The 15,777-nt window shown below is 40.1% G+C and overlaps 1 protein-coding gene across 6 annotated transcripts in view; it reads left to right on the top strand.

Annotated features, from left to right (window-relative positions):
- The first annotated feature begins 713 nt into the window (after positions 1-713).
- The window catches only part of cadps2 (Ca++-dependent secretion activator 2), a 135,869-nt gene continuing 120,805 nt past the window's right edge, over positions 714-15,777 (top strand). The window contains exon 1 of one of the 6 annotated variants that reach the window (XM_058645624.1): positions 714-1,403. In XM_058645624.1, coding sequence (XP_058501607.1) covers positions 1,059-1,403 — 345 coding nt within the window. In that variant the 5' untranslated portion in view covers positions 714-1,058. The remainder of the gene's footprint in view (positions 1,404-15,777) is intronic. The other 5 variants (XM_058645622.1, XM_058645626.1, XM_058645625.1 and 2 more) reach the window with 5 other exon arrangements.

Here is a 15,777-nt window from a genome sequence, read left to right as displayed (position 1 = left end):
ATAATAATAATAGAACATAATATGACAAAACTAACTAATAACACACACACGGGTTATGTGCCCAGCTTTATTATTTGTAGTATTTGCTGCTTTTTGTTCTACAAAACTCTTTGAAAGCTGGAGATATATCAGTGAAACACTGACCTCTAGCGGCCATAGAATTACTGCGTTATACAGTCATCCATTCTCTTTGGTCATCAGGTATAGCCAGTATTTCACACACTGTGTTTCTATGGCATTATATACAAATCAGTGGAAGTAGAACCAGGAAATAGAAGTATGTGATTTTATGATGATGACTCCAATTATGAAAAACAAAACAAAACAAAACAATATACAACAGCCTGTGTTTGTGTGTGTGTTAAGGCTTACTATTGAATTTAATTATTTATTGTAACATTTGTCTGTAGGATGATACAAAGGCATCACAGTGCATTTTGATGTACACATACACATCGTCTTGTAATGAGGAAGTCGCCTATGCTAAGTTAAGTGCTTCATACATACATGTAGCCATTCGGTTGTTCAGTAAAAAAATCAGATTTTTCAATAACTAACATTTCCTCTGGTACGCTGAAAATCCGCGAACAGAAATGCTTGGGGTTGTTTGCCTTGCCTTTCACGCTTCACAGTGAGAGAAGCACACACAGAGTGAGACCTCTTCTCCCCCAGTTTCCCTATCTTCGGCTGCAGCTACAGGTTGCACACCTGTAGGCAGGAGCAAAGGAGCGCGCGCGTGCACAGTGCAGCAACAGCAGCCAGCGGCGGCAGGCGCGCGCTGCCATTCCGACACATGGTGGTGCGACGGACGCGGTGGTGGCAACCTGCGAATATTAACCGTTAAAACCCCGCCCCACCCTCCACACAAAACACCGACGGACCTCTCGAGTCCGCGCCTCAAATCACACGACCTACAGCGGCAGGGCAAGACTCGCGGTCGGTTAGGAGCAGCTGTCAACGCCACGTCGACTAAAACAAACAAACTAACGCTCAAACAGTTGTTCCTCTCTTTGTTTTTTGTTCCGTCGGTGTGAGCCGGAGTTATCAGGCTGTAAACCATGCTGGACCCGTCCTCCAGCGAAGACACCGGCGGGGAGTCCGACTCAGAAGTTGCGCCGGAGGAGGTTCCGCGGAAACCGGGCGCCTCCTTGTCGGTGAAACGGGGAAATAGCAGTCGAGCGGGCGGCCAGCAGTCCGCTGCACCTGGGGGTGTCTCCGGTAAAGGTCCGAAAGACAGCGGCGCTTCAGGTGAGGAGGAGGAGGAGAGGAAGGAGCGGGAGCGGATCCAGAGAGAGGAAGAGGAGAGAAAAACTAAACTGCAGATTTATGTGTTCGTCCTGCGGTGCATAGCCTACCCATTCAACGCCAAGCAGCCTACCGACATGGCCCGGCGGCAGCAAAAGGTGAGTCCGCCATCCGCACACTGAGGCAACATGCACCTGTTGTTTGGATAGACGTGCCTGCGAACTTCCATTGAGAATATGTCAATTTTAAGCTGACTTAATGAACTGTTAAAGTAATTCATGTCAAGCAACTATTTTTCGAGTCTTTCATGGAATCTTAGTGGCTTTACAATAGTTCGGCTCATATTATATTCAACACAAATAACCACTCTTCACTTTTTAAGTCTTAAATACATGTGTGCCGCGTCTGTCTTTTTGGCAAACCTAATATGGATCTTAAAATTGAAGGAAATCGGAAATAAATCTGGTACCGACTTTAAAAGTATCCGGGCGTTATTTTTTGTAGCTCTTTGTAGTTTGTATGTGAAATTAAGAGAGCATCAACCACCCACCTTATTACACCAGTACAGAAAAACCTGTGGCATCTGCACTGGAACCAAACTACCTGCTGTCTGAATTCTCAAGGTGGTTTAAACGACAACAAAACATAATAATATTTCCCTGAAAACAGAATTATGAAAAACAGATGGCTGAGCTAGAGAGTACAGACATTTGCCAGTATTACATGCTTCTGTTAAACGTTTTTGCAAACTACACATACTTGTGAGCTCACATTGAACCGAAATGTGGCATTCACTGAATAAGAAAGAATTAATTGATTTACAGGAAAATATAAGGCTGTGTTTAGTCGTGTTTATTTACTTTCTGAATTTGTCCTTCAGTTTTTGGAGTCTGTGCTTTGCAAGGATGCATTGAAGTGTAGTCTTTGGCTGCATCACATTCAATGGCCATTCCACTGATGGGGTGAATAAATCTGCTCGGGTTTGTCTCTGTTAGACTCGGATGAATGCATTTCTGCAGTGCTGGAGGGCAGCCTGTAAACTGCATGCTTCTGAATAATGGAGCAAGCAAGGAAGCCACTTATGATGGGAGGGCTTTCTCTCCTTCTGCTGGGAAACATGTTAATGGCTTTCTCCTGGTGTTTAAATTAAACATGCAGGTGTTTATATTCAGCACAGGTGTTTGTGTAAGTAATATATCTGCTCGAGCCTCTGATAGAGGGCAGATGTGGTAGTTTAGTTGAGTCCATATCACTGAAATGAGTTCATTTAGCTTTGTGTTGTGTTTTTCTATGAGCACACAAACGGGGAGCCATCAAAGCCATCAAGAAAGTAGTGCATTGGACTTTTGCCTAATCTGACCAAGCACTGATCAGATATTCAAATGCCCAAACAGCAGAGCCTTAACTGGCAAAAGGTCAATCAAAAATTGACACTTTGTCTCTATGTTGACAGGACATGAAGTAAGAGATGACTAATAAGAACATTTCACAGAAAAATCGCAGTCATCTCGAGTCCCGTCTGTTTCCTGCTGCATGCTTGCTCTGGAGGTGGAGTTAATGATGCAAACTGATGCTTGGTATCGGCCCACGCTCAAACGCAGCCTTCAGCATCTTCACTGTGGGCCTCCATGATGCTCAATCTTCAGGCTTTCACCTCGCAGGGAATTTATTAATGATGACATTGGATGTGGAAAGAAGACTCCAGTGTGTGCTGAAAGAAATGACAAATCGGGAAAAATTGGCTCCGTTGTCACATTTTGTGAATTTTATTTGTGGTGTTCTTTTGAAAGCAGATCAGTCATAGACGATTGTTTGACTCAAAGCTGTAGGATTAGTATGCCCCGCTCAGGTAGCCACACATTTTCTTTGCTTTGAAAACTTGCTGTATTGACAGTAAGTTGCAGGAAAAGCTAAATTTCCACTGTAATATTAAAGGCCTGGTGGGCTGCCAGGACAAAAGATATACTTTTAAATAACAAAACAAATTATAATGGGATAATAAAAAGTATAATTTCGCTTGGGTACATCTTTGTAGTTCTGTGTGGAGCTGTCCTAAAATGTGAGATTATTTCTTTTACAACAGTTAGACAGGTTAAAAAAACCTCACTTTAATAAACGACTTTTCCGATTTCTTGGCCCAATTAATGCCTCGGTATGATCAGATTCTAATTGTTGGGGATTTTAATATTCATGTCTGTGTGGTCCTGATAAGACACTGGCCAAAGACCTTTTGAATCTTATAGACTCTTTCAATCTTGTGCAGTGAACACATGAACACACAGGCACACACTTGACCTGGTCTTATCATATGGTTACTCACTTGTTAATTTGAAAACTTTGTGAGGCAGTGTTCTCAGATCATACCCCAGTTTCATTTGATTTCCCTCTTCCATGTTTGGTTAAACCGCCTCCATAAGGAATCATCCTTATGTTTTAATACTAAGGAGTTGACCAAAGGGTTTCTCTCCACCTTGTGCAGACACGTTGGCTCCTTTTAAAAAAAACAAACAAACAGGTGTCTCAAATCTACACCTCAGCCCTGATGTCACTCGTGCTGTCAGAAGAGAATGTAGTACAGGTGGAGGAAGGATAAGCTGCAGCTGCAGGTATCCTTTGACATGTTGAAAGACAGCTGGCAGTGTTACCAGAAGACGGTAAAGTCTCACCTCCGTCATATGAGCCTGTGTCCCTCTCCTTTTTAAAGGGGACTATTGATCATTGGCTATTGTCAATTACAGTTTCACCACTAGTGTGGTACCCAGAGCTTAGTAGTGTTACCACTGATTAATAATAAGGCTGTAAAGTGGTCGATTTATGAGTTAATTTAAAAACAGTCTATGGTTAATTTGATTTAATCCGGGGGAATGTAACAAGTGCTAATGGGGGTGTTTTCAGAGCACCCCTGTTTCACAGGTAACAGCGTGTCTTCAGAGAACACCCCTCTTGTTTTCAGTATTTTGGATTAGCCCAACCTACAAGAGGCAGATAGATTAAAGTACGTCCAGTGGTTTTATTTAATTTTTAGCCTTATTTTTGGCTTCAGTCAGTCAATCGGCAGTGTGGAAGTATTTTACAAAAAAAAAACGCTTGCAAGCAACAGTTTGCATAACACAGCTTGACTACAAACGTGGCATATCATATAAAACGGTATGCTAACTTGTCTGCGTTATGTTGCTCCGTCCATTTTGAGTATAAGAACATATCAGAATTGGCATATTTCAATGTTTTATTATTAGACTCTCCCGAAAGGTTGATTTTTTTAAGTCGAAATTTCAGGGCTTTCTTTGATTGATCACAGCCCTAATTAATAAAACCCGGTCTTGATCCCTCTTTGTTTGCTAATTTCAGGCCAAAATTCCATTCCTTTTTAAAATCCTGGAGATAGTTGTCTTTTTACCCATCTACAGACCAGAGTGGGATTCAGGAGATGTTTCAGTCTAGGTTTAAAACTCCACAAATGTTTTTAATGATATATATTTAGCCACTGTTTCTGGCAACTGGGTTATCCTTGTGCTGCTTGATTTGACCGCTCCCTTTAATACAGTTGACCACAGCACTCTAATTTCTCGTCTTGAGCACTGGGTGGGCATTAAAGGAGCAGCACTGGAGTGGTGTTGTTCCTACCTGGCTGAGAGAAGTTTCCGTGTTAGCCTTGACTAAAATTATATGAGTATGTATTTTTTTTTTTTTAAAGCTCCAGTTGCAGTCGGACTAACATAAGGATGCATTTTTTTCATTCACAATGAAACAACCTGTTGTGGTGAAACAGTCTAAAAGAATCCCTATTTGGAGTTGTAGTTGGAAGAGTAATTGTTAAATCATATTTCTTTTCTTTTTTGAGGATGTTTTTCCAATCTACAGAAATAAATGAACATGGTGTTATAGGTTTGATCAGTAGAGGGGACTGTATGCTTCCACAGGTATGAATCAGACTGACTGCACACCATACAGCTCTGGGGGAAGTTTTCTAGTGACACTGAAGCAGAGAAACCAGCCATGCAACATCTACTTTCCTTGTTTACACTGGACTGAATAAGCTTTTGCAGCTTCTAGCTTCTTCTGTTGTGTGCAGGCCAGGCTTTTGTACCCTTCTGTGAAACAGCCACTTTCAAGTGTGAGAATGGGAACACATCTGATAAAAGTCTCCAGAGTTGTAAGAGATCATGATAGAAATAAAAAAATGTAGAGGTATGGAATATATTGTCTTGTATTTTTTTTAAGGCCTTTTGTTTTAAAGTGCCTGGCACTGATTGTGTATCAGAGAAGAGGAAGGAAACGGTCCAAGTTTCGTCCAACAATGTCGAGGTAAAATAATGGATGTTTGTTTCCAACGAGGTTTCAGTGAGATTCATTTCCAATGCTAACTAGAGAAAGCACTGCGAGGGTGCAAACATCCTTTACTTTACCTCATCACCAACAAAATCCATTCATTTCTTCCTTTGGTTTTACCCTACTTTCCTACACAATTTAATCAAAATATGACCAAAAAACAAAACCTCACAAGTAGATTTATTTTCTTTGTACACCATACAAATACATCCAAACACTACTTTAGTGAAACTCTTTTATGAAGCCACAGGGGTTTTGAAGTTTTGAAGTTTTGATGGTTGATCAAGATCTTTACTTCTAGAATCCTGAGGTTTGTTTTGGCTGAGGTGTGCTTGGCAGCAGCAGCAGTAGCACTACTATAGCAAAAGAGCAACCTGAAGGTTTGACATCTGGCTTTTCAAAGTGTAAAGCAGCTTCACTCCATCGCTTAAGAGGTGCTCCTGTTGCTCCTGTGTTCAAATTTGGACAATGAACTGCTTCTGGATCCGAAAATTGAGCAATGTTGTCCCGGCCTCTGACCTTGCAGACTTGTCTTGCTCAACAACATGATTATCCTCCAGTCTTTGCTGCACCATTTGAGACTCGATTAAATAGTCAGGTAGAATCTAGTTAAGTTAAGTTGCCAAAATTGGATATTAGTGGATGCTTGTTTTTATGGCATCGTAAGGAAACTCCCACCTCCTCCTTGTCTTCCCTGCTGTTTCTGTTTTTGTCCTGTTTCTAAGCGGGCCTGACAAATGGAGCAGGGAAACCACGACTGCAGAAACCCCCTCCTGATGGAAGACCCACGCATCTTCCCTTGCCCATGTCTAATCCCCTGGCAGCTGTTTATTACACAAACAAGATAAACACCATCTCTTCTTTTCTCTCCCCTTCTCTGATGTAGGGAGCCACTTCTGTTGATGTGGAGGTATGTTTTTTTTTTTAGTGGGCGCAAGTTTTGGCCACAAATTTGCTGAAGGCAACTTCCGTCCTCTGTTGTCATCTCCACTTCCCCTGTCAGATTCCCTGACATGGAGCTCTTCTCATAGGGTTATGTAACCTCTTCTCCTCCTCCTCCTCCTCCTCTTCTCTTCCTCTCTGAGATGTGAAATCATTTCTCGACAGGGAGCTCCGTGAAGAGTATCACAGGGGGGTAGCCCTCAGCTCAAACTCTGTATGTACATTGTACATTTTTTAGCACAGATGCTACAGTAGAGATGATGAAAAACATGCAAAACCAACAAAACAAGTCACTGTTTTGTCTGCTTCACCGTTGTAAGGAGCCAGATTGAGTTTAAAAAAGTTTCTGGTTTTGTGTTGAAATTATGGATGCTGCAAAATGGTGTGAGAGTGTGTGTCTGCTGTTTCCTCTCGGATTTGTTTTAGTGGTGGGGTGGCAGGGGGCATACATGTGTCAGTATCACTCTTTCCTCCTACATACACTCGTACTCTTTCATGCTGCATGACTCCCGAGCTGAAAATGTTGGTCTGTTGTTCAGCCCGTCTTCAGTAACCATTGGATGATGGATTGCAATGAAATTAAATGCACACATTAATCATGGCCAGAGGGTGAATCCTAATGACTTTGGTGACCTTTTGACTTCCTCTAGCACCTTATTTATTGCATTTAGTAATTTAGTAATCAGTGAAATTATGGAGTCATCTGCAATGGAAGTTTTCTGCTCAGGCACCCTCATTGGTCTAAATTTTAATTGATCTTGTGCTTAGCTTTATAACCAAATCCTGACATTTGTCTATTTATCTAATGAATCACTAGTCATCAAACTGTGTCTTCTTATCCTTCTGTGGTGTCAGACCTTTTGCCACCTACTGCTTTACCGTCGTGAACTTACTCCCACACATAGTCTTTTACTGAATTTTTGAAAATTCTGGTACAATTTGATGGAAACAGAAAGCTAGTGAGACGGCATGTACCCTGTCTTTCGGTGTACTTTACACGGGGTTAACACCTCATTGCCATAAGCCCTCAAGACATAATGTCCTATGATATTTATGACTCACCATTAAAATATGTATGTACAGGTTGAGTGGCTCGCATCATGTCCCTTTGTAGCAGCGGCACCAGCTCATGGTTTCGCGCGGTGCTTCCGGTGACTAATGAAGTCTCTGGAGGGGTTTTCACTGCTGTTGCGCATACAGAGCATTTGTTGAGTTGACTGCCTGCTCCGTGTTCTCCCTGCAAAGGCTTCTGTGACTTTTTTTTGTGTCTCCATGTATTAAGGAAAGTGCAGATGTAGACATTTTGAAAGCGAAAATATTGCAGTTTGATTGCGTTGACGTCGACTCACAGGCTTGCTGAAAATGTGTGGAGCTAGTACTGTATATTTGCCTAATGCCAAAGTTAGACAACACAATCTTTTTTCTGTTATGATGACCGGCAGGTGTCGATGTGGTCAGCCATCACAACAGATTTATAGGGATGGGTATCTTTAGGATTTTATACTGACATGACATTATCATTTTCATATTTAAAATGATGACTGTGCGTTATTTGTGCAGATCTGTGAGAAACAAAGATGTTCTCTTCAGTCTGTAGCATAAGATGTGTATAGATCAAGACAATAATTCATCTAAAATCATATTGTGACACATTTTGGCGTTAAAAAATGTTCTGCCTCCTGCTATTTGAAAATTGCTGAATTGTTTGTCCATATGTTTAACGATACGTAATGACGTTGGTAGGAAGAGGTAGACAACATAAGTGAAAGATTATCCTGGTGCATTATGGGAAAAAGATGGTAGGTTACACTCTTTCATGGAAGCTTTTGGCCAGTGCTTCTCTCTGATTCTTCTACTGCAAAGCAACTCCCCCTACATGCCCCTGGTGATCACTCCTAGTAGGCATCTGGGTGGTATGGGAAATATGGAGACCATCTTTGACCCATGCTAGAGACAGTGAAAAACCAAATGTGCACCTAGAGTCCCAATTTGTTTTTTGTTTTTTTGAAACCATGTCCCGGTATTTTTTTATTTGGATTTTTATTGAGCTTCTGCAAAATTCACACATAACAAGCCAATAAACACATACAGCCAATGTTCCCCACTGTTCTCTTCCAGAGTGTCATTGTCGTTTCTGCAGTAGTGAAACTCTTGTCCAATCATATGTTTGGGTTTTTGTGCATCAGCACATTGTGATTCTGTTCATTTCTTTATTATTTTTGTCTTTTTATAGGAAGTCTCTGTATCACGCTGTGTTTAGAACTGGAGCTCCAGCTGGGCCTAAGCTTTTCTGTTAATCAAGTTGTTTGTTTTGTTTGTTTTTTCACTTAAATGTTCAGTTTTCACCAGCTGTCTGTCAGCCACTACACGAGTAGATTCGAGGTTTTTTGTTTTACCAAATTTTTCTTTTGTGTAGGTCTCATGTTCATTGAAAATGAATATAAATTGAAATGGATTATTTTGAGGATCGGTGGCATTGATAAGTGTCAGCCCACACAGTTGTACTGTATGTGTCTCATTGTTCCTTTGTATTATCCCAAACTATTAATTGAGAAGAGGTAAAGCACAAAGACCGTGAAGGCATTTGAAAATGAAAATGATGCCTTTTGTATAAGCAGTCAGTGTGTTTTTCAATAGCTGAATCCTTCACATCACTTTAGACTGGATTCCTCCCTGTGAGGCGCACACTCATCTTATTTTAAACCTTTTAATTACCTCTCTATATTTGACACTTTATTGACATTATCAAATTACCTCCCACCACTGAAGCTTTAGCTTTCAGTGTAACAATGACTTGTTTTAACAAAGGCAATAATCATGTAAAAGCTATTATGAATATAATAATGAATTATTCTTTATTAATAGTAATGCAAAAAGATATATATGTATAAAGTGTATATCCATCCTGAAATCCCTTTGTGGTGCATTTAGGGACAAGCAAAAGTGTAAACAAAAACCAAATTACCAAACACTTCACATTTAAAGGGACAATTCAGTTTTTAAAGTGTCGTTGTATAAAGTACTGACACAATTTTATCTCTTTTATCTAAAAAAGCAGTAAATTGTATTGTTTTGTTGTAAATTGGGCAGCATACAAACACACAATAACTAACCAACTCTATTGAAAATATCAAATTACTACACTATATAATGAATACTATTATACTATACTATACTACTGTGGTGTAGTGCCTGTACATGTTTGTACGGACATATATCTCAGTCCGTACAAATGAAAGAAACAGGAGAGATATCCTTTTAATTTGTTGTACCTCAGATTGTCGTCGGACACTGTGTTTAGACCAGAGAGGAGGATTTTTCAGCTTCTTAAATGTCAATATTTTCTGGTCTCTTTGCTCCATATAACAACGAAAACATCATTATCGTTACAACGGAATCATTTTGGTTTGTGGCATTTGAGGACATCATCATCTCGAGGTTTGTGAAAACACCAATCAACATTTTTCATCAAACATTTTATGGACCAATTATTTGACACTATAATTGACAGATTGATTATGAAAAGAATAGTTGCTGCTCTAATTGAAGGATATTGTCTATCTATCATTACTGTGGTGTGTTCAAAAAATATCAAAGTATGTGTCAGTATTGCACATCCCTGTTTTTACTTTGTGTACCTTTATGTCCATTATTTATATACAGGTTGCCACCTGCTTCAAATCTTTATCCTAAGTAAACACGTATTGGCTAAAGCCCTGCACTGAAGACACAGACGTGAGATTTATGTCCTTTTAAAAAAAATTCTAAATGCATTTCATGAATAAATGTAGCTCCTGAAATAAATGATGCAGCTTGCCATTTATCCGAAAGCTGACAGGGGACTGAAATTATAGGAACATAAGACTGTTACTTTGTTGAGGGAAACTGTCTTCCAGGTTTATCACAGCTGATTCTTCCCTACAGCGCCTCTGCTCTCAGCTGATAACAGTGCACACATAATGCACAAAGTGGTCCACATTACTGCGCACGCACACAACTGCTTCCTACACTGCTGTTGTTGACATCAAATGCTTGGATACTTCCAGATATTTCCCAACTGTTTACTGTCATCATCAGCTGACATAGGGCATAAGGCGGGGTACAGTCACCATTCCATCACAGGGACACATAGAGACAAACAACCGTCCACTCTCACTCTCACACCTACAGTCAATTTAGAGCAGGGGTGTCAAACTCATTTTTGTTCAGGGGCCACATGTAGCACAATTGTGCACAAGTGGGCCGAACCAGTAAAAATAGTAAAATAATAGCACAAAAACTTATGACCAACAAGATCTCCTTTGTTTTTTCGTCTTTGTTTTACATTTAATGAAGGATATTGTTACAAAACATGAAATTTCTTGAGAAATATAAATGCAATTTCAACAATATCATGCCTAAATTAACTATTTACACATCACCCTGGATCTATCTGACATTATGTTTAGATTGTAATTGTAGAGTGAAATTTTAACAAATTCATCCTGTGGGCCGGATTGGACTCTCTGGGGGGCCAGTTCTGGCCCCCGGGCCGTATGTTTGACACCCCTGATTTAGAGTGTCCAATTTGCCTAATCCCCAAATCTGCATGTTACTGGACTGTGGGAGGAAACCGGAGAACCCGGAGGAAGTGTGTATATATCTTTTTGTTATGAAAATAATTGCCATTCTCATTATGATTCAGAGCTACATGTCTGGTATGGAGACTTATTAATGGTCCAGGAGCATCTGCACATGTGAATATAGAGCGTTAGATATGATCCAGGATTATTGACAACGTACAGAGATCTATTTTGATCTAGTTTTGATTTCGCACTGCCCCCTTGTTTGCTTTTTCCGCTTTCTTCGCCACAATTACAAACTTAAAAGCCTCCAGAAGTGAGGTTTTGCAACTGGAAGTTCAGGAGCATCAACTGCTAGTTTATTTTCTATTTTCCGCTAAATGGGACCGAAGTTGACATCAGGGTATGATGTTAAAATCATAGACATGCTACCTGATGTAAATCAGGTGAGAAGTCGGGTTATTTTTCACTCCATTCACTCGACTTCCCTTCAAACAGACGTCTTCTGGCAACCAGTGGAGTCCCCCCCTGGTGGCTTTTCAGCATATTGCTACTTTTGAGTTGGGTTCAGCTAACAAAGGGGAAGACTACATTCATTATTTTATATTTGGTCTATGTATTCATGTGACATGTCTCAGTTCTTGGGGCAAGCTGACATCTTTTGTCATCTTTTATCCTTGTGGCAGAGGTTCAAAGGCGGTGTCGGCTGTCATTATGTTTCTCACATAATAAATATGTTCAGCATATGACTATTGTCAGGAAAAGTCCCATCAATTCTCTTCACAAGAATCTTCTGTCAGCAGTGTTGTCATTAAAAATGCTTGCTCTCTCTGATCATTTGAGTTGCAACTCATTTCTTATTCTTTTCTTTGATGGCACCAATCACATTTCATTATTTCTACTTACTGATCAATGTCATTAGAGCTTTGACAATACTTTCCAGTTTGATATGAAAGAACATTTTTAGTGTTGAGTAAAAAAAACCCTCATACTTGCACCTTTTTAATTTTGTGACTAGCTTTTCATATACTTTCTTAATAATCCTAATGTACTTCACACACATGGTCAGAATACTCATCTCTGGCTCCCTACTGGAGTAAGGTTTTATGCTTTTTACTATGATTAACTTTTCAAAGACCTATTTTTTTTAACTGATTCATTCTAAAGGCTTTTTACTCTTGTTCACCGTTTGTCTGCACAAACACTTTCATCTTTCTTGTGTAAGTGCATACTTAGTGGAATGCCAATTAAGTTAGTCTTGAAAAAGACTTGTGTCTAGACACATGAGCCTACGTAAGCTGCATTTGTCGGCCCAGAAGATGACAAAATATGTCACCTTGCTTGGTCAACGTCCTCTTTGCAGACCACTTGGCATTAAGGGATGCTGAGGCAGAACATGCTCTGTGATGGACTAGCATTCTATCCAGGATGTAGTAGAAATAGAAATACTCCCAGTTGCTTTGTGCCATGGAAACTGCAGATAAGCACAAGGCATTGTTGCCAATATGTCTGTTTTAATAATCATAGAAAATGTTATGAGCCCTCTACCCTCAACTTGGTCTGTGCTCTTACAGCACCTGACTGGTGTAATTGAATAGCCACAAACACAGTAGCATCAAATGAACAAAAAAAAAAATTTAATTTCATATTAAGCCTTATGAGTGATCCAAGCAACTGAGTAATATTATGTGAGTTATCCTTATTGTCTGAATGTCAAGGTGTGTCTTATTGAAGTCTGTCTCTCTCTAAATTCATGGCTTTTTTTTTTTGGCGTAACAAATTAAGCAGCATAAAAGATGAGTTGCTCTTTTTGTAGGGTTTCTGATGCCGACAGCTAAAATAGCTGCAGCAGGAAAAGCCCGGAGTCACTTGATTAAGCCTTGGTTTCTGGGGGTTTCTGGACTGTACTGTGACTCGTATTGGTATAATGGTTTATAAAATGGAACGGTGTCTGTTTGGCCTTTTGTCAAGCCTCGGCAGGTGACAATGGGGTTCATTGTGCGGGTGACGAAGTTGTGCGGATCAGACTGTGTTACCACGGCTGCAGCTCTCTGGAGGCTCTAATCTAATAAAAGACTTCAACTTCCCCTGCACAGTGATGATCAATTGATTCAAATGGCCTCAGTGGACAAGCTGACGAAGTGCTTCATTTCTATTTTTATCTCTGCACTGGTGAAGTCACAGTCACATCTCCCTCGTCCACTCTTTTCAGTCTTATCCTTTCCTCCCTACAGTTCAGATCCCCCCCTCTTCTCTCTGTTTTCTCCATGTTCTCCTCCGTCATCCCTGCGTATCCCCCGGTTTTTCCTTTCCTCCCTCTCTCTGCTCTTGTTTCCCGCTGTGACCCATTGGAGAGCTTTTCTACCTCATTGCCTCGATTCACCGACAGTCATTAAAGGAGATGCTCTTGACAGATTCCTCCGCTTGTGTAACATCTGTTTCCTTGTATCTCTGAGCCACAATGCATGGTTTTACACTCAGACTTGCACTTTTTCATGTTAAACAGCTTGTTGGCACTGTCATTTAATCTGAGTTACCCAAAATAAAACAGTAAAATTAACCTTTAACAGCCAGATCTACTAAAATGGCATCATCATTATGTCTTTATAGAACCAAGCTTGCTGATGCTGGTTTTGTCTTCAGGAGTAAAAAAAAAGAAATCTTCTCTTTCTTCCCTTGTAATAATTGGGTGAACAGGCAGGGTAAGCCCTGACTTAGCTGTTGATCCTATTAATACACATTAAAGGTAAATATGCGTCATTCATACTATGCCTTTTCTGATCCTATTAAAGCACTTTTACACGAAGCGTCACATTCACCCACTTGCACATTGCTTCTTTATTTATCTGTGTATTTGCTTTTCTATCTCTCATGCATCCCAGTCTCACTCTGCCTGCATCAGACCTACTATACTATATACTACTACTACTACTATTAAACTAATATATTATTCTCTTTGTGCAGTAATTACTCTAAACCCCAACAGCAACAAGGGTTGAATACCAACTAAAAGAGGTTTCAACATCATCAGTTCCCTGGCGATGATGATGATCATTGAGCATTAAACTAAACACTGTGATTATCATAAATTAGAGAGTGCAGTTTTTACTACCTCGTGTGACATAATGTCAGTGGTTGGATGTACAGTGTGTAAACTTTAGCTGCATGCATTGGTAAAGTTTCATGTTGAAGATGAATATTAAGCGTTTTATGATCCTATTTATCCTTCAGGCAGTATCAAAACTCAGAAGATATTGTGGTGGTCCAAGATAACAGCCTCTAAAGAGCTCACCTGGAACCTGATTTAAATATAAAATGCTCATTTAGGTGATTGTACACCGACAATCACAGTCATGCGTCAGTTCTAAATAGAATATTTTTAATCTCATTTGATTGATTAATGAGCGTCAGCTGTCGGAGAAAAACCTTATGCATCTCTTATTTTAAAATGTTCTGTGTTCTAAAATATGAGGAAATATTATTGCATACTGCAGTATTGAGCAGCTCTAAATCCCTGCAGGGGTAGTTCCTTTACCTTGACTGCTCTAGCCTTGCCTTGGGGCAGCTTTAGCTCAGTAGAAAATCAGTAATTCTGGCTAAGCAAGTCGAGCTGTTGATGTGTTTTTGAGCAAGACGGCGAACCGTAAATTGCTCCAAGTGGCTTTGCTAGTAGTGTGTGAATGGGTATGGTTGATGCGTTGTATAAAAAGCACTGCATATACAGTAGGTGAGCTGCATAATTAGGTGTGTGTGAACAGGTGAATGACAACATTATGGTGTGAAGCTCAAGTCTAGAAAAAGTACTGTATAAAAAGGGTAAAAGTCAGTCAGCCTCAGTCTGTGATCAACTCTCAGCTCTCTCTTTGCCTCTGCTCGACATCACATCAGTGCGAAACAGAGAACACACACACACACACACACACACACACACACACACACACGGTTATCTTCTCATTTGTATTTTGAAGCGAAACCAGTTAAATACAATATCAGGAAATGGCTGAGATAGCAGCTACCTCAGCAATACTTCCTTCCTCTGATACCAAGGCACAGATTCTTGGATCTGAACCAGGAATCACAATCTAAATAAAAAAGGGTCTGAACATAATGTCAGTGTTGGAGTTGGTGCAGACTCGGCATCATGGTCACATCTACCTGGCTGGCAAACACCACTTGCCATTATTCATTCAGATGAAAAACAAGTGAAAAGAAGAAGCAGAAATTGTTCATTAATTCATTAACAGGGAGTTCATTAATGTCTACGTCACTTATATTGTATGTTGGCAGGTTTAAACTGACTAACATAACTAAAATTATACTTCGTCTGACTGCTTTCAGACAGAAGTTAAAAGATTGTTGACAGTTTGAAGTAGGAGAGGCAGGCGAGGATTGTATCATCACACCTTCATGTGGTGAAATCCTTATTAGACCGAGTGATATCTGCTGATGACGAATTACATGGTGAAGACCAATCAGCCAATGGAGCACATGGATCAGACAGGAACAGGAGGTCTAATATGTGTTTCAGCACAAAAATATCATCATAAAGGAAGGTTTTCTGGGAGAAGTTTACATTTCAGGTCAGGGCTAGCTTACTTGACGTTGTGCATTAAAAATAAAAGTGATGGGTCTTCTGTGTTGGCTACATCTGAATGCAACAGTCAAACTATTTACTAAAGGTCCAATAATCAAGATGTAG

Source organism: Solea solea, chromosome 12 (genome assembly GCF_958295425.1).
Source record: "Solea solea chromosome 12, fSolSol10.1, whole genome shotgun sequence".
NCBI classification, from domain to species: domain Eukaryota; kingdom Metazoa; phylum Chordata; class Actinopteri; order Pleuronectiformes; family Soleidae; genus Solea; species Solea solea.
Note: the sequence above shows the minus strand (reverse complement) of the source record. Positions and strands in the feature narration are given on the sequence as shown.